This window comes from Melanerpes formicivorus, unplaced genomic scaffold (assembly GCF_026170545.1).
Source record: "Melanerpes formicivorus ecotype bairdi unplaced genomic scaffold, bMelFor1.0.p_v2 SCAF_18, whole genome shotgun sequence".
Lineage (NCBI taxonomy): Eukaryota > Metazoa > Chordata > Aves > Piciformes > Picidae > Melanerpes > Melanerpes formicivorus.
Genome location: NW_027142370.1, coordinates 12,985,730 through 13,009,740, shown reverse-complemented (window position 1 = coordinate 13,009,740; position 24,011 = coordinate 12,985,730). Strand labels below are relative to the sequence as shown.

At 45.0% G+C, this 24,011-nt stretch overlaps 1 protein-coding gene across 1 annotated transcript in view; it reads left to right on the top strand.

Moving 5' to 3' along the window:
• Positions 1–18,486, top strand: part of SORCS2 (sortilin related VPS10 domain containing receptor 2) — a 626,507-nt gene extending 608,021 nt beyond the window's left edge. Inside the window, exons 26-28 of the mRNA XM_068149669.1 lie at positions 4,047–4,204; positions 6,350–6,429; positions 6,772–18,486. Coding sequence (XP_068005770.1) covers positions 4,047–4,204; positions 6,350–6,429; positions 6,772–6,795 — 262 coding nt within the window. The 3' untranslated portion in view covers positions 6,796–18,486. The remainder of the gene's footprint in view (positions 1–4,046; positions 4,205–6,349; positions 6,430–6,771) is intronic.
• The last annotated feature ends 5,525 nt before the right edge of the window (positions 18,487–24,011 follow it).

The following is a 24,011-nucleotide window of genomic DNA, read 5'->3' as shown; positions in this document are numbered from 1 at the left end:
CACCCCAGCTGCTACATCTGACTCTGGCTGTGGCACAAGAGGCAGTGCAGACAGTGAGTGTTGGATGGTGGGCAAGCAAAACTAATTTACCTTTTCCTTGCTCTTGTGTTCTGAGCCTGGCAATCACCTATCTGATGCCTCGAGCAATGTGTTACAGTACTCCTGAGTATGCTTCAGCTGTTTAAGCATCCAAGTACAATGGCCTACAGCTGCTTCTTGTGACCAGAACAATATGAAGCAGCTGGAAAATATTTTTTGAGAAATCAAATCTATTTTTTAATGCAGATCTGGGACCTGCATATATATGTATGTGTGTGTGTGTGTGTATTTTATACCACACCATCTTTACTAAATTTGGTTCAGTAAAAGCACACTTCTTCCACTCCCTTTGAAACAACGTTGATGTTTTATGTGGGTTTCAAATTGCCATCCAGAAAAGATTTCTTCATCCTTTCAGAGCAAGCTTCCATGGTGTGGGGTCCTGGACAGCAGTCTAAAGAAAGCCAAGAGCAGTGTCTGCACCAGGCAAAGTGGGGGAAAGGAATGTTGTATTTTAGCCACATCAAAGCTGCCTTGCAATCACCATGTTAGAAGTGGAAGATCTGAAATCATCCTTTTCTGTCTTTATGCTTCTGTATAACAACAGGATATTAGAGTAGCCAAACCAAGGCACATAGCTGGCTATCCTGCTTAGGTGTTCGAGCTGGTTAAGAACAGTTAGCAGTAGCATGAAAATCTTTGGCTCTTAATTTGTATGCAAACTGCTGCCAGTGTACTGAGAGCTGCAGTGTTGTTTTCACAAAGCACTCTGAATCTGCTTCAGCGAAATTTGCATCAGTTTGTGTCTATTCCTTTTCTTCTCGCTACTAGCAAGTCCCACTTCAGGTAAATGAAGCCCCTCCTGGGTCATTCCCACAATCTGGAGCAGAACTGTATTATCTTTCTGCCTCATTGCCTTACCATCTCATTTTCATTCTCTGAAGAGAGGCTATCTTTTTTTTTTTCCCCCCACCTTGCTTATACTACTTTTATGTTCCATGAGAGCAAGTTTAGTCCCAATCCATGGCATTTAGTTGTGAAAAAACAGGCACTAATTTAATGATCCATAATATTTCATAAAAACCTGCCTGAGAAATCAAAGTGATAGCATGCAGAGAAGGTTTCTGAAATGAGAGAGGCAAGTAAATCAGGAGTGCCTTAAAGCACAAAGAAGTCAGTCATCTGCACATTAATCCAAACAGCACCTCAGTAAAGTGTTGTATTTAATGGATTATTAGTTTTGTTAGTTTTGTTAAAGGTCCAAGAGAATGCTGCATTATCCCACATTCTTTGCCATGTGAATACCTTCCTGTTCTTTCTACCAGAGAGTCTTAATCAAACCTCTGGAAAATAAATTGGGTTGCATAAAGGCCAGTGAATATTGGCTCCACAGGGGAGGGACTGAAAACCAAATAAACTGGGGAGTTTAAGTGAGTGGGAATCAATGTCTCATCCACCTCCTGATGTTCCTTCCTGCTGAACATTAAGTGCAAAGGGTTTCAGATATGCACTGATCAGAATTTGTGAATAGAGACTAGGGGGGAAAAAAAAACCAAAACACTTTCTAGAATATCTTGTAAAAGGTGTGGGACCCAGAGGGCCTCCTGAAAGCTGTGATGTTTGTTATTAGTTCTGTGCAGAATTAAGGCTCCAGTTCATATTTTTATGGTCCTCAAAGCAGGCATGAATGTTTCGTCTTCATGATTGAAATAAAATGCTGCAGAGAAAACAAAAGGAACTAAGAATGTAAACCATGGAGTGCAGCTCAGCAGAGGTAATTGTCTGCAGTGATGGATGAGAAGCACATGCACTCTGCAGCTGAAGAGTAAACCCCCAAAAGGAGCTATGGCATAATCTTCTTCTCTGTTCTTAGAAATGTGCTTTCCATTTTGTATTGCTGAGCTGAAACACTTGGTCAAACTTCCCGTGCCTTGTTTCATTCAGTTACTGGAAGAAGAGTGGTGCAAGGCTTAGCACTATGTTTATGTTCAGGCTGGATGTGAGGAGGAGGTTCTTCATCATGAGAGTGGTGAAGCCCTGGAATGGGTTGTCCAGGGAGGTGGTTGAGGCCCCACCCTAGAGGTGTTTAAGCCCAGGCTGGATGAGGCTCTGGCCAGCCTGATCTAGTGTGGGGTGTCCCTGCCCATGGCAGGGGGGTTGGATCTAGATGATCCTTGTGGTCCCTTCCAACCTTGAGTGATATTATGATACTATGTTGGTGTCGGAGGAGCCCTTGGACCTGTTGAAGTGGTTACAATAGCAGAGCACTGTGCCATCAGACCTTCTTTCATTCTGGTCCTTTACATTTGGTTATTCCTGTGTTTTACTCACTCCATGCTCGCCCAGACCAAGTAAAGAGCAAGAACAATCAGATATCTTTCTTTGTGCTGATTTTAAATGTTGGGACAAAATCCTTGATTTTATGTATCTAGTTTTATCTGTGTCTGCTTACAGACCTATAGAGATATCTGTGTGCATAAAGGAGCAAGGAACCTCTTGGGTAGCTCACATGAAATTCTCCTTAGTCACCTTGCATGATTTAGCAAGTTGTGTTCATGCTAATTGCTTTGATGCATTGGAAGATGTGGTTCAAGCTAGTTTGCTGCAGTAACTTTTATCTCAGGCTAAGAATGGTGCCACCTGGTAAAGAACCTTTCCTCTGAAATGTCACTGAAAGACAGGTCAACTTCAAAAGCCTGGAGGCAACTGAGCAACCTATCTGTTTATCCAGACATCAAACTGCTGCCAGAGTATGGAGCAGAAGGTGGTTGGGTTTAGAGAGATGCCTAAAAACTAATGTCACTTCTTCTATTTTCTTCCTCTCTAAAGAAGCTTGGAAGAACCACAGCTTAACCTCAGCAGTTCAAACCAATTTTCTCTTTTCTTCTCGTTGCCTGCCCGTGGCAATAATCTGTATTTAAGCACAGACTTTGACAGTTGTGATCTGCTGTCATGCTGATCAAGCTGTCAAACGGCTTCTTGCAGTGTAGAAAACAGAGCTCACAACCTGCAGTTCCTTAATCAGAAGTGTCTGCTTGGTGCCTCAGAGAGGATGTCCTTAGGTGTCCAGGCAGATTGCAGGTGAATGCAGCTGCAGCAAATGGCATGGCTTTCAAGAAGTGTTTGAACCATCAACTCTGCTGCAGAGTTAGAAGTTCCTGACTATTGCCTTTAATTCTACAATGTCTCACTTAATCTAGTTATGAATTCTTTATCAATACCAAGTCTTAAGCCTCCCAGTCTGAGCCATGGTGCTAGTTGTTCAGTCATGCTGATAGAGCCATTTAATAATGTGATTCTGAATGAATTAATTAAATGCTCTCTGCTCTAGGGACTTTTGTCCACTTCAGCAGTTCCCAGTAGTGCTGGGCCAGGCTTTGCACTTTTTCTTCTTCAGTGCTGCCCATTTAATTTCACCAACCTGCCCTCCCTTTGCCCTTATTGATCCTGTTTACCTCCTTACACTTTGCCCCTTGGTCTTGGCCTCCATTCTCTACTCTTGCCATTCCCTGTCTCCTGTGTTTCTCCTGCTTCTTTTTGCCCACACCTAATAAACTATGAAATGCTGTCACCTTTCAGTATCAGCCCACCTCACCAGAGAGATGGAATGAGGATGGTTACCCAGCTTAATGGTTGTGAAGACACTTGGAACCAGGGGTGAATGCCTGCTGGGCCTTGCTACTGCTTGAGTTCTTCAAACAGTTCTTCTGGTTTTGGTATTAATTTTTTTCCCCAGGACTGCTCATTGTCTGTCAATCTTAGTCAAAAAGTGCTACTCAATTAGTGTGTTGGTGTGAACATCGTGACAAGGCAGTTACATAAACCTGTAACTGGGAGTAAGGAGTTGAGTAGCTTAGGTTGTGAACACAAAATTAAGGAAGGGAAGGGTTGGTGCTGTGTTGTGATTCTGGAATGACTTTGCTCTGCTGGAGTTCTGCTCGGATGCCGGCGTGTGCACCACGTGAGGGAACTCCATCACCAGACCTTTTTCTCTTTGTCCGATGCAGGAAACTGCCAGGCAGAAATGTCTACGCCCAGATGCACAACGAAAAAGAGCAGGAGATGACAAGCCCTGTTAATCACAGTGAGGACACCCAGAACATCATCCAGGGTGAGGAGTTTATTGATGATGATCTGGACTCTCAAACGCTAGGGAACGCAAGAGGTAACTTCATTTTGAGTTTATACATTTGGACAAGTAATTGGGTTTTAATTTTTTTTGTTTCTTTTTGGTTTAGCTTTTTGTCTTTTTCTCCTTAGTCTCAGGAAGAAGCAGACAGTGCACCAGTAACAAAGGATTATCTCAGTTGTCTTCTGGCTTGCACGTGATACAGGCTAATGTATGGCTGATGTGCTATGTAGAGCATGAGTACAGACAGAGTACAGTTCAATGTCAGGAGTCTTGCTTGGGCAATTTCTGAGAGAAATTGCATTTGGTGGAACAGGATGTGATAGCTTGCAGCTGAATTAACTCCATAATGCCCCCAGTTAGAGAAACACTGCGCTTAGGTCAAGAGGATTTGTGGAGTCCATGGTTTTTATGCTTGCAGGTGGATCGTATCTGGATCCATTGCTGTATTTGCCATCATGTTCCAGTGGCAAGTAAAGTTTTCATTTCTAGGAAAATCACATTTATCCCTCCATAGAAAATGTCATCAATCTTCCCTACTTTAGCTGACAACTTTCTAGTATCCATGGGGTGGTCATAAGGAGCCCATGAGGGAAGCACCTGCACAGAACGTGCTTGGTATCAGGTGGAAGTGCATATCCTGGCACCCTGAGGTTCTTCCCAGTGTAACATGGGGAGCTGATCTATAAAGTTCATTTCTTGTCAAATCTATCATTCTGTTCAGACTCCTTTCTGGTCACAGTGAAAAACGTAGGATAATGGGAAAAGCTCCCCAGTTCCATTTCTGTACATTTTGTGACAATAAATCAGATAACCCCATGCCTTTGGGATTTGTAGCAGTAAGTTCATGGTGTAACAGGCAAGGGTAATGGCTTCATGAACACGTGCAACAGGATGTGGCTTAGCTGCACAAGAGGGAACCTAGGGCAGGACAGAACTTCAGCAGAAGAGTTTTCTTTATCTTGAGTTTCACCTTTATTGTTTGTTGTCAGTGTCTTTATTTTCACTTGCTGAACTGTGTGCTCCTTCTAGGTTCTTGGAGGTGTTAGCTTTGAACACAAGGAAAGAATCCAGGCTCTTGCTTTGCTTTGTTTATTTGTGTCTTCTCTTTGACAGCCTTTGTGTATGACTGTCACTGGGTTTTCATTCAGTTTTGCAAGATGACCTTGATTGCACTCATGACTGTACCAGAGTTAGTTCCAAAAACAGCCCTGGAAAAACAAAGTCTGTGTTAAAATTGTTTGATCAACTCATCTCCAGGGTCTTTGGAGGAGAAAGATGAATGCTAACAAAGTCCTTGCAGACAAGCCTATTAAAGTGGAGCATTCAGATACCTCTAGTAATGTACAAAAGCACAACTTCCTTTAATGTAGAGAATCCCTTATGGCCTATTTATCTAAGGCAGCTCGGGGATGCTGGAATAAAGAGAGGCTGCCCTGATTTGTAACACATTCAGAAATTATCTCTACTTGCCCTGCACTCCTTCCTTGGAGATAAATAAATATATCTCCTATCTAGGCAAGAGCATTATTAGGGTTAAAGAGTACAAGATCATGATGTTTTGATGTGAAACCTGAGGCAGTTAGCAAATGCAGATCTCGAGGTGATTTGTGCCTCTGCCAGGCTGCAGCACCAGCAGCACTTCCACCAGAGCGTAAAGAGTTCATTTCTGTGGATCATAATCATCTGTGTTTGTCAGCTGCTGTGCAGCTTTTAGCCACAAGACTTTATTTAAGACTTGAAACTCCATTTCTGCCCTCTGCACTGTTTTCTTACTTGCAATACTTCCCACTAGCTCCGGTATTGCTTGGTACTGCCAAGGAAATGTTCCTGTTAATGCTACTCCTCTATTTTATCTGGCTAGAGTATGAAACCTGGTATAATCCCTGCTTGATACTAAATTCTGATTTGCAGAAGGTTCCAATGCTCTGGAGACCCCTTCTAGTTCTGGAGAGCTTTCTGCCTCCCTGTTGGGAGCTGTCAATAGCAGCCTCGGCTCCGTGCGCAGCAGGGAGTTACAGGCCTGGGTTTCTGTTTGTTCTCTCTTCTCATAACTTTTGAATTTCCACAGTACAGTATTCCCAGACTCACACATCCACTTTTTTTGTTTTCTATATATTTTATGTTGCCTACTTTATCGCAACCCCCACCTTGGGACTCCTCAACACCATTACCTTGCAGTGACTCCTTCTGGGAGAAGTGGCAACTTGAACAGCTACAGAGTTCCCTTATTGCTGATGCCGGTCAGTGTCCAGTCCCAGGTCAGTGGCATGTCGAATGGACGCCTCAGGTTCCATTCTCCTCCCTCACCTGCACCCCTCCAGACAACTACACCTTTTTAAGCCACAAAGGGAACCAACTTTTGCTGTCACTGGGATAGAAACCCTAGGAATTCACCACAAATCCACCACCATGACCAAAAAGCTTTGTGCGAAAAGTATGCCGTAGGTACACGGAGCTGTTGCACCAGCCTTCACCTGACCTGTGGTTAGATAAAGCCACTTTCTTTATGTGATTGAATTGTCCCTGCAATAAAAAGGGGATTTATTGTGAAGTGACTGAAGTGCACTAATGCTGGCCCTTTGTTTTTTTTCTTTCCATAGGCAATCACTCAGGCGTGGTTTTGAGCATCAACTCCAGGGAGATGCACAGTTACCTGGTTAGCTGATATTCACAGCTGAACACAAAACCCCCGACAGACTCTTCTCTATAGCGATTTATTTTTCCCTGGTGATGTCACAAAATTGCAAATCTGACTGTAAATGCTGCTGGAGAGGAGGTTTCTTTATCAGTCCCGTGGAGAAAAAGGTTCACCATCAGTTACCAAGGGAGAAGAGGAATTCGTCTTGTGTTTTCTCTCCATGGCCTGAGAACTTGTCACGATTGAAACTCAAGCTATGGTAGCAAACTTGTAGCCCTAGGCACCTCCAATGCCACCTTCTTTCTTTTCTGTATATGCTCTAGTTCTTTATGTTTATTTTTAGAAGGATCAACTGTAACTTTTTAACTATATTTTTAATTGAGGTATTCAGTGGAAGGCTGGGACTTTTCAGCCCAAACGAAAAAGGGGTGATTTTTACACAAGTGACTAGACCAGAACAGATGATTGGTTGATCACAATGACATTTTTTTAGGAGGCCAAGTGTTTCTATGCTGGGAGAGGGCTGAGCAAGGAGACAAATGCACTCCTAGTCCATATAAGCTCTTAACTTAAACATGTGTAAGACAATCTAATGAATTTAGGCTTAGGCCCTTCTGTCAATTAAAGTGGTAATTAAGGTATCTCATATTATAGGATAATGCTCTTGTATGTGTAGCAAGTCCTGACAAACCATCAGCACCAGTATCTGCCCCAGTCCTGCCCCTTGTCAAACAAAAACACCAGCTTGATGCTCTTTCCAGACCAGGTGCCTTCACTCGTGGACAGTCATTTCAGTCGCTCTCTTCCTGTCTCCTGAGCTAGCAGCATTAGGCTGATGGCAGCTGCTGGATGAGTTATGCTGTAAAAGTCCATGCTGCCTCTTCTTAACTTTCCAGAGAGTGGAAATGCCTCCTCCAAGGACCTTTCTTTACATGGCAGTTGTTCTAAGATTGCTGTCAGGAAGGCAGTGCTGGGTAAGTTGAAGCTCTCCTCCAGGCAGGACTGGGCTGCACATTACCCCCCACTGCCCACCCACATCTGTCCTTGGGATTTTCCCTAGCTGCTTGCCCTTGTAGGCAATGTGGGCAAACTCTGACCTGACCTTTTCCCCTTGGGTTGGTTTGGCTGCCCAGGGGGGCCAATGGGGAGGGTGGGCTGTGGTTTAGGGGTTCATGTTGCCTTTCCATCACCACAGGGTGTCACTCGGTCCTTACCACTGCTGGCCTCTTCCAGCAGAGAAAGGTGGGAGGGCTTCTGAAGGAGCTGCCTGTTGAAAGGCTTCCTTAATTCCCACTCTCACTTGGGTCAGTATTTCCTAGTCCCAAACTCTGCATCCCTAGGGAACATCCCTCTGCATCCCTAAGTTCAGTGGACCCACATCTTGTTGGCCATTTCCTAGTGGTTTATGGAACCACGTGGGAAATGGACAGTGGTGTGATGAGTTCTGGCAGTTGGCGTCCTCTGTGTCACAGCTGCCTGGGGTTAGGATGCTTCTCTCCAAAACCATAGAATCACTTCTTGCCTTTGACAGAGAATAAACAGCCCTTTGCTCACTGAATGTCCTACTGATGCCAGTGGCAAGCTCACACACCACCCTGCTTAAGGAGGAGACAGGTATCTAACTACAACTTTGTGAATCAACAAACAGAAAGTGCTGAATGCTGGTAAACCAGAAGAGAACTGGTTTTAACTGATCATGTGCACGGGAGTCATTCTTTCACATAGCTGTGAATGTCCCAGAGCATTCTGCCATCCAGTGCAGCAGAGGGGTTGGATGTGGTAATTTGGTGCAGTGTTCTCACAAACCCCACAGGATGTGTGTGTGTAAAGCACAAGAAAGTCTAGATTATAAATTTCCTGTAAGGAACTTGGTGGGGAAGGTAAAGTGAGGATGCTGAACAGTGCTTGCGAGCTGCTCAGAAAGATGATATATCAAAACTTGTGCTAAAATGACTCCATCTGTGGTTGTGGAGTGCTGTACAAGCTCATTTACAGAGCAGCAGTGCTCTAGCTGCCTGTTGTCTGCCAGACAGGGGAGAAATCCAGGGGTTTACATCTCTCTGAGCCTGGGTTTCTTAAGGAGAGCTGCAAATACAAAACATGTTGTGCATTGTGAATTCTTGGGACTGTTGCACCAGAGGCTTTTCCTCCTCACCAGCTCTTTATGCTTTTTCTAGTGGAAATGAGCTGCAGCAGAGAATCAAATGGTGTTGCAAGCAGCTCACTTGCTCCTGTGGGATAGCTCAGAGGTGGGGTATTGTGTAGGGTGAGCAAGTGGTAGCTCAGCCTCATGAACAAGTGGTGGAATGGAAGCTCTAGCTTGAGGTTGTTCTGCCATGGTTCATCTGATGGGCAAAGGGCACTGCTGGAACCGGGTCAGGAGTACCTTGTGCTTTAACAGCTGCTTTTCTGTGTTCAGTGCAGGGGATGTGTCTCTCTAACAGGGCTCTTTTGGATCACTGCAGAAGATTTAACCACTGGCTTCTCTAATTAACACTCAGCACAACGGAGTGCCTGGAATCGTGGGTTTTGATGCTTATTAATTTGATTCATGCAGCACTCCTCTGAGGTTGGTTTGTCACATCTTAAACCCACTGTTTTCTAAGGAGATGTCAGTGTTGCTGGAACTGTAGTTACACTACCCAGCAGATAATAAAGGAAGCCTGGCAAGAATAGCTTAAAAATGAATCATTTTAAAACTCAGATAATCCCATTGCCATGTCCCCATTCCTGATGTCTTGGTTTGTCTTTAAATTAAAAGCCTCACTAGTGCTGGGCTTCAGATTTCTTGAACTATGTCCATGACACCTCAGCACTTTATCTGTCTAAAAGCCTGATACAGGTCTACAGCAGCATAGAGCTGTTGCTGTACATAGTCACACATGTGCACAAATGCCTCCAGAACTGGTCATATTCCAGTTAAATCTGTTAGTGAGGAAGGGTGAGGTGATGGCTAAGAAACATATAGTGGGTGTCAGGTATCTGGGCTGGATTCTGTGCCAGACTTTGGGCAAGTATGTGCCTCAGTTTTCCCAGCTGTAAAATGAGGCTGATAGAAATTAGCTACCTCACAGAGGTACTGTGAGGCTAAATTAATTACTGTTTGTTCAGCATCTTCATAGCGAAAGAATTTGGAGAGCATGAATTATTAGTAGTTGCAAATTCTATGCCATTAGTAGTTCCTAGTCCAAAGCAGATGGTGAGCTGTGCTTTAGGTCCCAGAGAGACAGGGACCTGCTAGAGAGAATCCAATGGAGAGCTGCAAGGATGATTAGGGGACTTGAGCATCCTCTCCTATTGAAGAGAGACTGAGAGCCCTGGGGCTGTTTAGTCTGGAGAAGAGAAGACTGAGAGGGGATCTCATCAATGTGCATAAATATCTGAGGGGTGGGTGTCAGGTGGAGGAGGCCAAGCTCTTCTGGGTGGTGCATAGTAATAAGACAAGGAACAACAGGTACAAGATAGAACACAGAAGGTTTCACCTCAACATGAGGAGAAACTTCTTTACAGTGGGAGTGATGGAGCAGTGGAGCAGGCTGCCCAGAGAGCTTGTGGAGTCTCCTTCTCTGGAGACATTCAAAACCCACCTGGATGTATTCCTTTAGTGGGAACGCTGCTGCTGTCTGCTGTCTCTCTTATGGAGGTCAGCAGAATGGAACTGCAGTGGCTGCCATCCTCCTTCCACAAAGAAATGTGGGAGATGTTTATTGTTATGAAGAAGGTTTACTGTTATGCATTTGTTTGCAGTAACTTTTTCACGATGGACCAGTGGTTCTGCTAAGTTTTGAGTTTCAAGTGCTATTTCAAGTCAAATACAAGGTTGCTAAGTTGAGAGAGAATCAAAGAAGATTTCAAAGAATCGAAGAATCAGGAAGGCTGGAAGAGACCTCAAAAGTCCAACCTGTCACCCAACACCTCATGACTAAACCATGGCACCAAGTGCCACGTCCAGTCCCCTCTTGAACGCCTCCAGGGACGGTGACTCCACCACCTCCCTGGGCAGCACATTCCAACTCTCTCTGTGAAGAACTTTCTCCTCACTTCTACCTAGTATGAAGCTGTAGATGACTCAGTGAAATTCATCAAAGACAATTTCAGTCACAAGTTTTTCCTGCTTCCTATGAAGCAAAGTTATGTAATTTTTCATTAATGAGACTTGGGAGGAAAAGAGAAGACTAAACTTTTTGTTTCATTGCACAGGCCCTGACAGTTGGAGCTGCTCTTGCATATTGATTGATAACTGCTGCGTTATTTCCATCTGCAGTTTTAGTTCAGAGCTTTAGAGCAAAGTAAGTGTGCATTTCTCTCAGCAAATTGGCTCTCCACCAGGAAGAAATTTATAAGCATTTACCTTTATAAATATTGATCTTTGAGTTGCAAAATGATGTTGTGTCTAAGTCCACTCAAAAAAGATGCTTCCTGGCTCGTTTTCCCTGCTCCAGTCCCAGCTGCACACTGCTTCTGCAGCTTTCTTTATGAGACTGGCATTTAGCCTAAATCTTACCAGTCTGAGAAAGGCTTGCTAAATCTTCCATTAGAACAGCATTTAAGTGCTGAGAAGTAGTTAAAGGATCTGCTCGGACCATTTTCCTAATGTTAAGTCTGTATTTTCCCGTTCCTTGTTGCCTTTCAGTGTTTCTGTGTTATCCCTCTCGGTGCCGTTAGGACGCAGGTTTATTCCTCCCATGGCTACATATGTCATGGTTTGTGCTGGTGTTCAGACTCTAATCAGCAGAGTGACAAATGGTGAATTAACTCAGATTCCAGTTAGCTTTCAGAATGGAAAGCCCAACCCTGCAGGCTTTGGGAAATGTCAAGCTGTGCACTCTTAAGTTTTTAATCTTCTTTCCTACGTTAGCCCTTCTGCTGGCCTGATCGTAGAATCATAGACTCAGTAAGGTTGGAAAAGACCTCAGAGATCATCAAGTCCTACCTATCACCCAACACCTCATGACTAAGTAAACCATGGCTCCAAGTGCCACATCCAGTCCCTTTTTGAACACCTCCAGGGACGGAACACCTCCACCACCTCCCTGGGTGCACATTCCAATGGCCAATCTCTCTTTCTAGGAAGAACTTTCTCCTCACCTCCAGCCTAAACCTCCCCTTGAGACTGTGTCTTCTTGTTCTGGTGCTGGATGCCTGGGAGAAGAGACCAACCCCCACCTGGCTACAGCCTCCCTTCAGGTAGCTGTAGACAGCATTAAGGTCTCCCCTGAGCCTCCTCTTCTCCAGGCTAAGCAACCCCAGCTCCCTCAGCCTCTCCTCACAGGGCTATGCTCAAGGCCTCTCCCCAGCCTCGTTGCCCTTCTCTGGACATGTTCAAGACTCTCAATGACCTTCTTAAATTAAGGAGCCCAGAACTGGACACAGGACTCAAGGTGTGGTCTAATCAGTGCTGAGTACAGGGCAGAATGACTTCCCTGCTCCTGCTGGCCACACTGTTCCTGATCCAGGCCAGGATGCCATTGGCCTTCTTGGCTACCTGGGCACACTGCTGGCTCATGTTCAGCCCGCTGTCAACCAGTACCCCTCAGTACTTTCTCCTCCAGCTCTTTCTGCAGCCTCAAAAGGATTTCTCAGCATTGAGATGGCCTAGAACAGCTCATTTCCCAAACCTGATTGGGAATATTGCGTGGACAAAGTTTTCCTTTCCCCTTTCTTTTCAAGCATGTTGCATAGAGCAGAGGGTTTATACATCCCATCAGGGAAAGCAGGAGCTGTAGTGGTATTCAGGTGGTGTGAAGACTGAAGAATGCAGTCCTCTTTAATAAGCTTTTGGGGAAAATTTATTTCCCCCCTGAAACTGATACATGCAGCAAGTGACTTTCAAATGATTTTTAATATGTGAGATCTGATTGCTTTAGGTCCTCAGCCCTGGCCTTTCCCTCCTGTTAAATGGAGTAGCAAATTAGGTAAAATATGAATTGTGGAGCCATGTGCGACCAAATGAAGGATTTTTTTTTTCATTCTCTTCATCTTCCTTTCTTCCTTCTGTGAAGCTTGTCAGAATTATTGTTTGGAGTTGGTTAATGTGCTGCTAGCTGAGATGAGCTTCTGGAAAGACAGTAAATAAGACCAGAAATACTGGAAGGCTCAGAAACTCACACTCCGGAGTGCTCTGACGCAGCTACGTGAGCAAAATCCTTATCTCAGAGCCACAATGGTTTGTATTAAAATACTTTCCTAAGGAGTATCTCTAACCATCCATGTTCTTAATTACACACCCTTCCTCTCTCTCTTCTTCAAGATTGATTTTCTTTTAGGAGTGACATTTACTAGCCCTGAAAAGAAAAAACCCAAGAAAGAAGTGGGGTCCTTTCCCTCACGCAAGTAATTACCTTCAAAACTATTTCTTTGCAACTCTTGAAAGCATTACACAAACCCTGAGCTTTATGGATGGGCCTGGAATTCTGAGTTCCTGGAGAATCTGCACATTTCCCCCTGATTTGTTGCAATACAGGGAACATAAAGCCCTGCTGGGCAGCAATAATACATGCAGCAGTACGTGGCACTGCTTCAGCAATATGCCTTTGTTGCAGTGTTTTAATGGCATAATGAGTATATTCATCACCAGGAAGCCCAAATAACTTCCTTAGCATGTCATATTTCTGGGCTGTTTGCTGCTAATTTTAGCCAGCTTTTGATGCTTATATTTAGCTCTTGCTTGACAGTGTCTGTGCTTGCAGCCCAAAGGGCAACAACAAAAAAAAATGACTTGCTCTCCTTTCATGAAAAAGTAGGAATTCACACCATTTGCTTGTTAATTAAAGCAGTTTAAAAAGGAAATGTGCCTGAAATGGTGGAGAGTTTGTGAGAACAGCTCAGGCAGGAAAACAGCAGACTTGTAGCCTCTCTTTTTTTGAGCCACCCTCATTATGGGAGCCTCATCTCTGGAGGTTTTAAAGGCCAGGCTGGATGTAGCTCTGAGCAGGCTGATCTTGTGTGAGGTGCCCCTGCTCATGGCACGGGGGTTGGTACTGGCTGATCCTTGAGTTCCCTTCCAACCCTAACAGTTCTATGATTCATGACTAGGCAGGGCTGTGCAGAAGATGTGTACCCCCCAGACATCAGTACCATGCGCACAGGCAGCTTTCAAATGCTGAAACCACTCTAAAGGGGAGAATTTTAATGCACCACTTGCAGGTCCCAGATTCACAGATGGGCTTTTTAAAAGTTCAGAGGAAGATGCCCGGTTCCCTGGCTCCATTTGCTTGTGAGCACTCTCCCCTCATTGAGGTTAATCTGAGGTGCTGAACTTTTCAGAGGGCTAACCTGCATTGTTTGGTGCTTCCAACTTTTGGCTAAACAGTTGATGAGGCACTTTAAAGACAAAACTCTCTGACTTCCAATTCTCTCCTGTTTCTCCTTGTTTCTTGCCCTCCTCCTTTTTTTTTTTTTGCCCTTTTGTTCTTTTTTCTTTATTACTGCCTGTTTGTTGCTCTGCCTTGCCTGCCTCCCCCTGCTGATGACAGCTCTCTGCAGTCCACATTCTTCTTCCTTGAGTTGCATTGTGCTTTGTGTTCTGTTTCTATTTGGATGTGCACCCTACCGTGTCTTGAGTGACAACATGATCTCCCTGTCTCTCCTCCAAGTTCTCCTCTCTTCTCTGGGTAGATGTAGTTCCCCTGTGTCTCACTGCAGTTGATCCTTCTTGTCTCTTTCCCACTTTCAGTTGTTTTAATCCTTTCACTTTAAATTTTGGCTCTCCTTTTCTCTCACTCTTTCTGGAACTCATCCCTTTTGGCTTGCCAGGACTCCTCAGCTGCTTATCCCAGAGCACATAATTCTAGTCTGAGATGTGGATGAGAATGAATACCTGGTTTTTCCCTCTTTCATCCAGGTGTGATGTGGTCTATACATTTGCTCTCTGCAGCCACCTGAGAGGAGGTTGGAGCAAGCTGGGTGTTGGTCTCTTCTCCCAAGTAATAAGTGGTGAGAGGAAGTGCCCTCCGGTTGCACCAGGGGAGGCTTAAGTTGGATATTAGGACAAATTTCTTTGCTGCAAGAGTGGTCAGGCATTGGAACAGGCTGCCCAGGGAGGTGGTGGAGTCACCATCCCTGGAGGAGTTCAGGAAAAGTGTGGCCATAGCACTGTGGGACAGGGTTTAATGGGCACGGTGGTGTTGGGTGGATGGTTGGACTTGATGATCTGAGAGGTCTTTTCCAACTGAAATGATTCTAGGATTCTATATGTATTAACCTTGTCAGTCTGTAGTGGAAAAAATAGATTTAATTGACAGACATCTAGGCCTATTCTCTCCAAATGCCTCCCTCTGCCTCATTTTGGGTGGTAGGGGTGGCTGCATGAGTTTGCTGGAGCTCAGTAAGGTGGTACCTGCCTTCAATCTGGCAGCTGCACAACTGCAGCAAGGCTGGGCAAACGCCTTGCCAGAGCATTGTGGTGTGTTTGTGTTGTAACATGGGATGTCAGGTAGTGATAGGACTAGGAGCAAAACTAGAAGTGGTTAGATTCAGATTGGATGTTAGGAAGAAGTTCTTCCCCATGAGGGTGGTGAGAGACGGGCACAAGTTGTCCAGGGAGGTGGTGGAAGCTTCATCCCTGGAGGATTTTAAGGCTGGGCTGGATGTGGCTCTCAGCAACCTGCTGTAGTGTGGGGTGTCCCTGCCCATGGCAGGGGGGTTGGAACTAGATGATCCTTGAGGTCCCTTCCAACCTTAGAATTCTATGATTCTATGAAATGCTGAGGCCAAAGCTAGTACAGAGCCTTTTTAGATAGCTGTGACAACCTGAAGCTGAAGAACAGGTGAGGTTAAGAGGGTCCATTGCTAATAAAGGAGCAGAAGCAGTGGCCACCCCTCTTGGGAGCAATTTCACTTGTCAGATTTGTGGGATGGGCGTAGATGCAGCATTTCCTTGGGGCAGAGGCAAGAGGCTTGCTTTCAAGTCCCATACAATATGAGTTTAAGCAAAGCCATCAGAGAGGGATTTGGCAGAACATTCTTGTTGGAGAAGTTGATGGGAATAAGATAATTGAAAAGCTCAGTGGTGTCTTTGAAGGGTAGAGGCTTTTCTGGAGAGGGAGTGTATGTGGGACAGATGCAGGAGGGAGGGGAGCACAAGTCTGAACAGGAAAGAAGAGAAAGTTGGCGTTAGCAGCGTGTGATGTTGCCGCGAGTTGGGGGGTTTGCTTTGCTTCATGCTTGGAGCTTACATTTCAGTTCTGCTGAGTGGACACAGAGGCTTAAACCCATGGGGATGAATTGGTGCAGCACCAGCAATGTGTGGCATTATCAGCATTTGTGCCTACAGTTTAGGAGGGATCTGACTTAGAGCCACATCCCAACTGAGGTGCATGGAGAAGAGGCTGCAACCTGAGAGCCAGGATGCAGGAATGTACTCTGCAGAGGCAGCTCCAGCGTGGGGTTACTTCTGAAGTGATTACAGAGCATTTGCTGATGGTGTCCCTCCATAGCACAGCACTGAACTAGCTGGCAAGGGAAAGAATGATTTTATAGGCTCTGTGTCTTAGATTTGTACTGAGAAAATGTCATTTGCTAGAATCCCTCCATGGGCTCTAATTTTATAATGTTGAGAGAGTATGAATGAGTCGGTGGAGTATTCCTGAGGGCAAACACCAGCAACATGTGACTAGAAATCTTAATTTTCAGAACACAGAGTTCCTCTATTCAATGTACACACCAGGCATCTGAGTACAGCTCCTTTTTTATTTGTCACTGACAAGCTATGATTTATTTCCTCCTGGGTGTAAGTCATGGGCTGTGCTTGCTGCAGTGCAGAAGATTCTGGAGGGAAAATGTAATCCAATGGAGAAGGAAACTTGAATTCTCTCCTCTCTCGACCTGAGTTGCTTTTCTCTGCTTGTGGTTCTGCCAGGGAGCTGAGTGGATGTCCAAAGTGGATTAACTAATTTTTGTCCTCTTCTGTGTGGCTGAGACAAAAGTACTGAAAATAAAAATGCAGAATAGCAGATTGGAAGAGATGGAAACCCTGATGAGTTGGCAGAGCACTTGGGGAAGCTTCCACTCTTGTGCTTTGCTTATCACTTGCTTTTACAGCTATGTGTAGCTACTGTGACTTTCCTTTCCACTAGCTATAGGTAAGTTTCTTTGCAAAAGGGGAGGTGAATTTAAAGAGTATCAGCCTGGGGCTCTGCAATTGTGGTTTGGGAGACATTAGCTACCCCCCTTCCTCACCAAAATGAAATTAGCAGGGTATCCAATGTTCTGTGTTTATGCACTAGGAACATAATTCACCCTGGACTAAGTGCTGGAAGAAGATTTGGAGAGATAGTGGAGTTGGGATGGGAGAATTTTCCATTAAGAGCAAAAGATAAATGCTGGCATATTTACAGTGCACCTGGGGCTCTTTCAGCACAGGTGGGTCCCAGATCATTCCAGATCCAGGCAGATAAACCATGCAGATTTTGTTGGCATTGCTCATCTGAACAAAAGGAGACAAAAATTGGAAATTAAACCAAGCCTGGCTAATATTTTTTTTGCTAATTAAAGCTACAGCTCTTGGTAAAGATATGAAAGCAAAGAAAACAAAAACTAGACCTGCTATAACTCTTGTGAGGATTCCCAGAGCATTCCTCACTGCTCTGCTCTCCAGGTGGAACATTTCTTTGGCATTGCAGAGCCAAACTCTTAATTTGTGACTGGTTTAGTCATGAGGTCTGTGGTGACAGGTTGGACTTGATGATCTTTGAGGTCTCTTCCAACCTTGGTGATTCTGTGTTCTGACTTTGTCAGTCTGCCTCTGTGTTAGGGAAGGAAAGTGCTCAGTTGTCATCTCCCTGCATATCTTCTCACCTGGGTGTCCAGCTGATTTTCACCTGTAATTCTGATTCCCATGGGTAGTATACAAGAGTACTACTTTGGGGTAGATGTGAGCTAATTACAACCTGGGAAGACCTTTTGGTTCTGAACTACTTGCAGCTGCTTTGACCAGAATGTGACCAGCAAATGCTTAACACTGTGTTTCTGAGAGTATTTTTCTGACCAAGGGGCCCCTTCCAATCCATGTAAAGGCTTTTGATGATCATCAATATGCTGTGAAGGCTCTTGGTGATCATCAGTATGCCATAGCCCATCCCATCCATGACCATGCAGTCCTCCTCTTCTGCCTTTGCACATTCTAGCGTTGGTTCAAACACGCCTTCTCCTACTGTTGTTGCAGGAGACCTTGACTTAAACAGGTTCCTTTGTATCAGGGCTCAAGGGAAGAATGAAATGAATCCATAAATGGTGCATTGTCATAAAGGGGGGGTGGGGGGGGAGTGTAATTTGTATATTTTTGTAAATATGTAACATTTAATGGCAGTTTTGTAGTGACGTGCTGTTTTTGAGGGGCAACCCCAGCAACCCACAGGTCTATGTTTGAATATGCTTAATGTAACACTTAACTGTGATCCAATTGCACAATTAATAGCTTAATCAAAAGTCTTGTGCAATATGTAGTGCACACATAACCCCCACTCTCTGTTGGTGATCCACAGCCCAGTTCCTGACAGCTTTTACTGGTGGTGATGAACTGTGCAGCACAGTTTATCGTGGGCTCTTTTCAGCTTCCAAACATGTAGCAGGCAAACTACTGTATACTCCTGTGTACTCCACTGCATCCAAAGGTATGCATTTGTCTGAGAACCTGCACTACAGGTCTTTTTCTTTAATAAAATTTGATTCTAAACTATTGCTTGCTTTTGGTTTTCTTGTGAAGCACTCGGTGGGATTTGCGGAGAGAAAATCAGTTTGGCCGGGCCTCAGAGTTTGCGTGTCGGTGACGAGCAGCAGGCTGCTCAGCTTCCTCCACTGCTCCTCCACTTCATCCTCCTGTACTGCAGCTCAACTCCACTCCGAGGGAAAGCAGGGAGCAGTCCTTTTCCCCTGTCCCTAGGAGTGGAGTTGCTGCAGTAGAATTGGTGGAGGGTGACGCTCTGTGGTGAGATCGAAGCCTTGCAACTGCAGGTGAAAACAAATGTTGTAGAGCTCCGTTGAGTCGGAGGCTGAATGTTCCTATCTAGCTTTAGAATAAAAGAATCTAGCAAGGTTTAACTTTGAGCTACCTGTAAGAGATGGCCATAAACAGAACCAAGTGTGTTCTTCTGCCCTTCCCATGTCTTTATTCCATTCTCTTCCGTTGCTATCCTCACATACTACTTGCTCTTTACTTACTCTTTGAGTGCCTTGTCTTTATCTCACTGCCCTCCTGAAGAGTTGCCTGTGCTGTACAAGATCTGCATCCTCCTTGCAAAATTGAGGGGTATGCAAATCCAAACCTGTCCTTATCTGGCTGTGTGCAAGGATTGGAGCCTGGCTCTTACTGGTCCTGACAGGAGCTCTGTGGAGGTCTCTGGGTTGCTCAAATCGGCATGTGCTGTGCATCCCTGCAGCTTGGACATTCTTCCCTGCTTCAGAGTATTGAGGTGAGCTGCTGCTGGCTTAGCTGAGGTTTGGGGCTGGAATAGTTTATGGTTTGCTGAGAGGTGGTTGCTGCTGTGCAGATTAGCAGGGTGGCTCAGGCTGTGAATCGTTACTAAAGCTCATCCTGGGACAAAGCAGCAACAGAAACCATTATCCACCTGTTTTTGTTAGCTACAGAAATTACATAGACAGCACTGAGTGTTTAATGGAACAGCAAATAGATGGATTATTCATGGAGTGGGTCTATCTTGAGGAACAGAAGGGAAAATGTCAGAACTCTAAGTTTAAACTTCATCTTCTCAGTCTGCTCTAGTTCAAGACTTTCTCATAGTCCCTGCTGAAAGACTCAGCAGCCAGAGGACTCCGTGCTATGGGCTGCGTGGTCCCACCCTGCAGGATGTCATGCTAAAGGTAAGGCTGGTTTCAGAAATGAAGCTTGAGGCTTTCCCTGCTTGAGTAGCTCAGCTAGAAAAGCATTTGTACGGTTGTCATTTTAGGTTCTCCAGTCCTATGGTGTGGACTTCAAGCTGCAGTTCATCAGTAAGCAGCCTGTTGAATCTTGAGTGGCTTACTTTTCACTTTGCAGATTCAGTGCTCTGACACAAACCAAAGCAAAATGAAAAGCTAGCCTGAAGTCTGTTATTTTTAATGATGTTCCAATAGTTCATTCTGAGGAACACCCCTGAGCTGGAAGGGCAGGAGTGAGAACAGACAGAGACAAGCTGTTCTTGTAAATGAGGCACCAAAGGGCAGCTGCTAATACCTAACCTGAAGGGCTACTCTCCTCCAGAAACCAATTTCCATGGGGGGGGTGGGGGGGAAAGGAATAAGATAATCACTGCAATTCTGCTTCCTTTGCTGTCCTCATCAAAGCCATATTAATTGCTGTGCTATTTTGAAGCCTGACTGGTTTCAACATCATCATAAATTATGTCTCTATAATAAAACTTCTGAGTCACAAACACCAGCCAATATTTTTTTCCTGTTTTCCATTAAGGCACTGATTTATTTGCCTTCTTTCCCTCCCCCCCCCCCTTTCCTTTTTGTGATTTATGCCTTAAAAGATGCTTTGCTTTCATATAAATCCAGCTGCTGTGGTGAAAATGGTGCTGTGCCCTGACCCTCATGGTTTTCAAAGGCTGAAGCACAATGCTACAAAATGCTGCTCAGTTTAATGGGATAAAAGGCTCCGTTCTGGCTGCTGCAGCATCACGCGCCAAAACCAGCAGCAGCGGAGGTAAACGTTAAAAAACAGGTTAAAGAAGTAATAATTCAGAGGAATAATTCAGTGGCAGCAATTATCAGTCTGTTTCAAAATTAATGGAAGCAGGAACGAAGATTTTTCACTTAAGTTCAACCCAGGACCATGCAGCTGTAAATCTCCTGAGCTGTAATTCCACAGAATCAAAGAGAAAAATAATTTCCTTGTCACCAGGAGAGGTTACTGAAGAAGAATATCCTTGATGTAATTGCATTATTTCAGTTGTCTAATGCATTAGACAGGAATTAGGAGGAATGAAAGTGCATTGTCTTGATCCCAAGACAGATGCTTGCTTTAAAAATCACTTGAAAAGGATCTCATTTCCTTTGATAGGAGAGGAGGCTTCTGTAGCTGCTGGTGGGGAGAACTAAATATGGAAGAAACCAGCTCCATGGGCTGCCCAGGGAGGTGGTGGAGTCACCGTCCCTTGTGGCAATGCCAGCGACGAGCAGTGTGAGCAATCTGGCAGTGCAGGCCTAGAGCCTAGAGCCTGCACTGCCAGATTGCTCACACTGCTCGTCGCTGGCATTGCCACAGTCCCTGGGGGTGTTCAAGAGGGGATTGGATGTAGCACTTGGTGCCATGGTTTAGTTAGTCATGAGGTGTTGGGTGACAGGTTGGACTTGATGATCTTCGAGGTCTTTTCCAACCTTATTGATTCTATAGTTCTATGATTCATTCGTCAGCAGCAAGGTGGCAGGAAAATGAGGAGGGGAGTACAGGAGGACACCCGGTCTGCACTTCCAGCCTCTACCCACCCTGGAGCTGGACCCTTCTGTTCAGAGCTGGTAGATTTGTGTTTGATGGCCTTAAGTAACTCTTCTCTGACATCACCCCCTTTTTTTTGTATTGTAAAAGTCTGTTTCCTGGTGTTTCCCCCTCTCCATTTGAAAAATGGTGCCAGTTGCCAGCGTTCCTTTGCCAGCCAGGAGTCCTTTAGAAGTCCCCTGGTCAATACTCCTAGTGAGGGGCTGAGAGTGCTCAACTGAGGCACAAATGAAAAGAAGATACATGAAAACAATCAGTGCTGCAAATGTGGGTGCCCACCTGCAGGAACAAACCTCAGTGAAGTAAGGTAGGTGGTGTTGGGGTCTTTCATACCAAGTGCCTTCAGGGTGCAGTGGATAGACAAAGTATTAGAGGTGGCTTACACATAAAGATCTCATCTTTGATAGGAGAGGAGGCTTCTGTAGCTGCTGGTGGGGAGAACTAAATATGGAAGAAACCAGCTTCATGGGCTGCCCAGGGAGGTGGTGGAGTCGCCGTCCCTGGAGGTGTTCAAGAGGGGATTGGATGTGGCACTTGGTGCCATGGTTTAGTCAGGAGGTCTGTGGTGACAGGCTGGACTCGATGATCTTTGAGGTCTCTTCCAACCTTAATGATACTGTGATCCTCTTCAAGGCTTTTTAAGGCCAGGAGCCTGCATAACTGAAGGTAAGGTTTCTAATACTCTCATATATTATAAAGTGCAGCTATTCTAAATGCATATTTTTATACATAGAACATCTGTTTTTATACAACTTGTCCTATCTGTATGTTTTCTACAGACATTCTTTCTTGCTTTAGAGAAATTACTGATTTTTTTTTAATTTATTTTGCTGTGAAGGCAGTGAAGGGCTCTGAGCTTTGATGAAGCACCCAAACTGCTGAGTCTCCTTGGCAGACAATTCTTTTCAGTTCCACCACCATGACATGTTTTACAAATGCTTGTCCATGTTTTCCTCCTGAGGTCGAGGAGGCTGTGAGTACAGAAAGGGAACCACTTTGCCTGCTGCTTCCCTAAGTTGGGTAAAAGAAATGTATTTTGGACCTGATGGAGAGGGTCCAGAGAAGGGCCATGGAAATGATCAGGGGGTAGGAGCACCTCTGCTATGAGGACAGGCTGACGGAGCTGGGGGTGTTCAGCCTGAAGAGGAGGTTGCAGAGAGACCCAATAGCAGCCTGCCAGTACCTGAAGGGGGCTACAGGAAGGATGGGCCTTTACAAAGGCCAGTGACAGGACAAGGGGCAGTGGCTTCAAACTAGAGAAGGGCAGAGTTAGATTGGATGTTAGGAGCAAGTTCTTTACTGTGAGGGTGGTGGAACACTGGAACAGGTTGCCCAGGGAGGTGGTTGAGGCTCCTTCCCTGAAGGTGTTTAAGGCAAGGCTCAACAGGGCTCTGAGCAACCTGATCAAGTTGAGGATGTTCCTGCTGACTGTAGAGGGGGTGGACCTTTGAAGGTCCCTTCCAACCCAGACCATTCTGTGATTCTACTTAAGCATGACATCTGTAGTAATTTTAGTGTAATTGGGGTGGGAGCTAAATGTAAGAAAAGCACCAGGGAGAAACGATGGCTTACCAGTGCTCAGTCTCACCTGTCAGCCCTCTCCAGGGAACTACTATCTTCATCGTTAAGTAGCCTGATAATTAGCTCCATTTGATTTTCAGCAACTTTTAATTTCTTAGAGGCAATTTGTAAGGTACATTTTACATTATTTATTACTGGGGTTGGCATCTAGGCAGTCACAGCAGGAACTTCTGCTAAGGAGCCCTGCACATGCTGAGCTTCCACCTTTCATAGCCCTCAGAGTGCACTCAAGCCGCTGAAGGTCCTTGCATGGTGAAATCCTAGAATCACAGAATCAATAAGGTTGGAAAAGACCTCAAGGATCATCAAGTCCAACCTGGCACCCAACACCTCATGCCTACTAGACCATGGCACCAAGTGCCACATCCAATCCCCTCTTGAACACCTCCAGGGATGGTGACTCCACCACCTCTCTGGGCAGCACATTCCAACAACTAACAACTCTCTCTGGGAAGAGCTTTCTCCTCACCTCCAGCCTAAACTTCCCCTGGTGCAGCTTGAGACTGTGTCCTCTTGTTCTGGTGCTGGGGACACATCTCCTACCAAGATGAAATGGGGATAGATCTACCAAGAAAACAGCAGTTACAGCCTGTGACCCTGGCAGGGGAGAAGGGCACTGAGCTGAGGATGGCTATCGAGGGCATCCTGCTGTGGTGCCAGCTGCTGCTGCCACCTCTGAGGACCAAGACACAACACCACAGCTACTTCTCTTTATTTTTTTAGCCAGGTAACTTTATTAATAATGGTCTTGGATCTGTCACACCTAACAGGTGCCAGTCTGAGGTTTTTTTTTTCCATTTATTTTACTTTTCACACTCTGCAAGACTTTCTGAAGAATAAACTAGAAAGGTATAAAGTTAAGTGGAAGCTTTTGAGACACACACACAGCTGAAGGTGAGTCTAGTTTGGATATCTTTTTCTTTCTTCAACAGAAGTTTCCATGAATGTGTGTCAAAAAAAAACAACACAACCAAAACAAAACCACCTTAAATACATTGAGAAATACAGTAGAAAGACTCTATTTACACTCAGTTATAATGGGCACTGCCAACATATCCAATAACAAAAATAAACCAACAACAAAAAGACTTTGTTCATGTTTGTTTCATGCTTTTTTTTTTCCCCCCCCTCTCCCCCCCAAGAGTTTTTTTGGTTGTTTTCTCCTTCCCCCCCCCCCCCCCCCC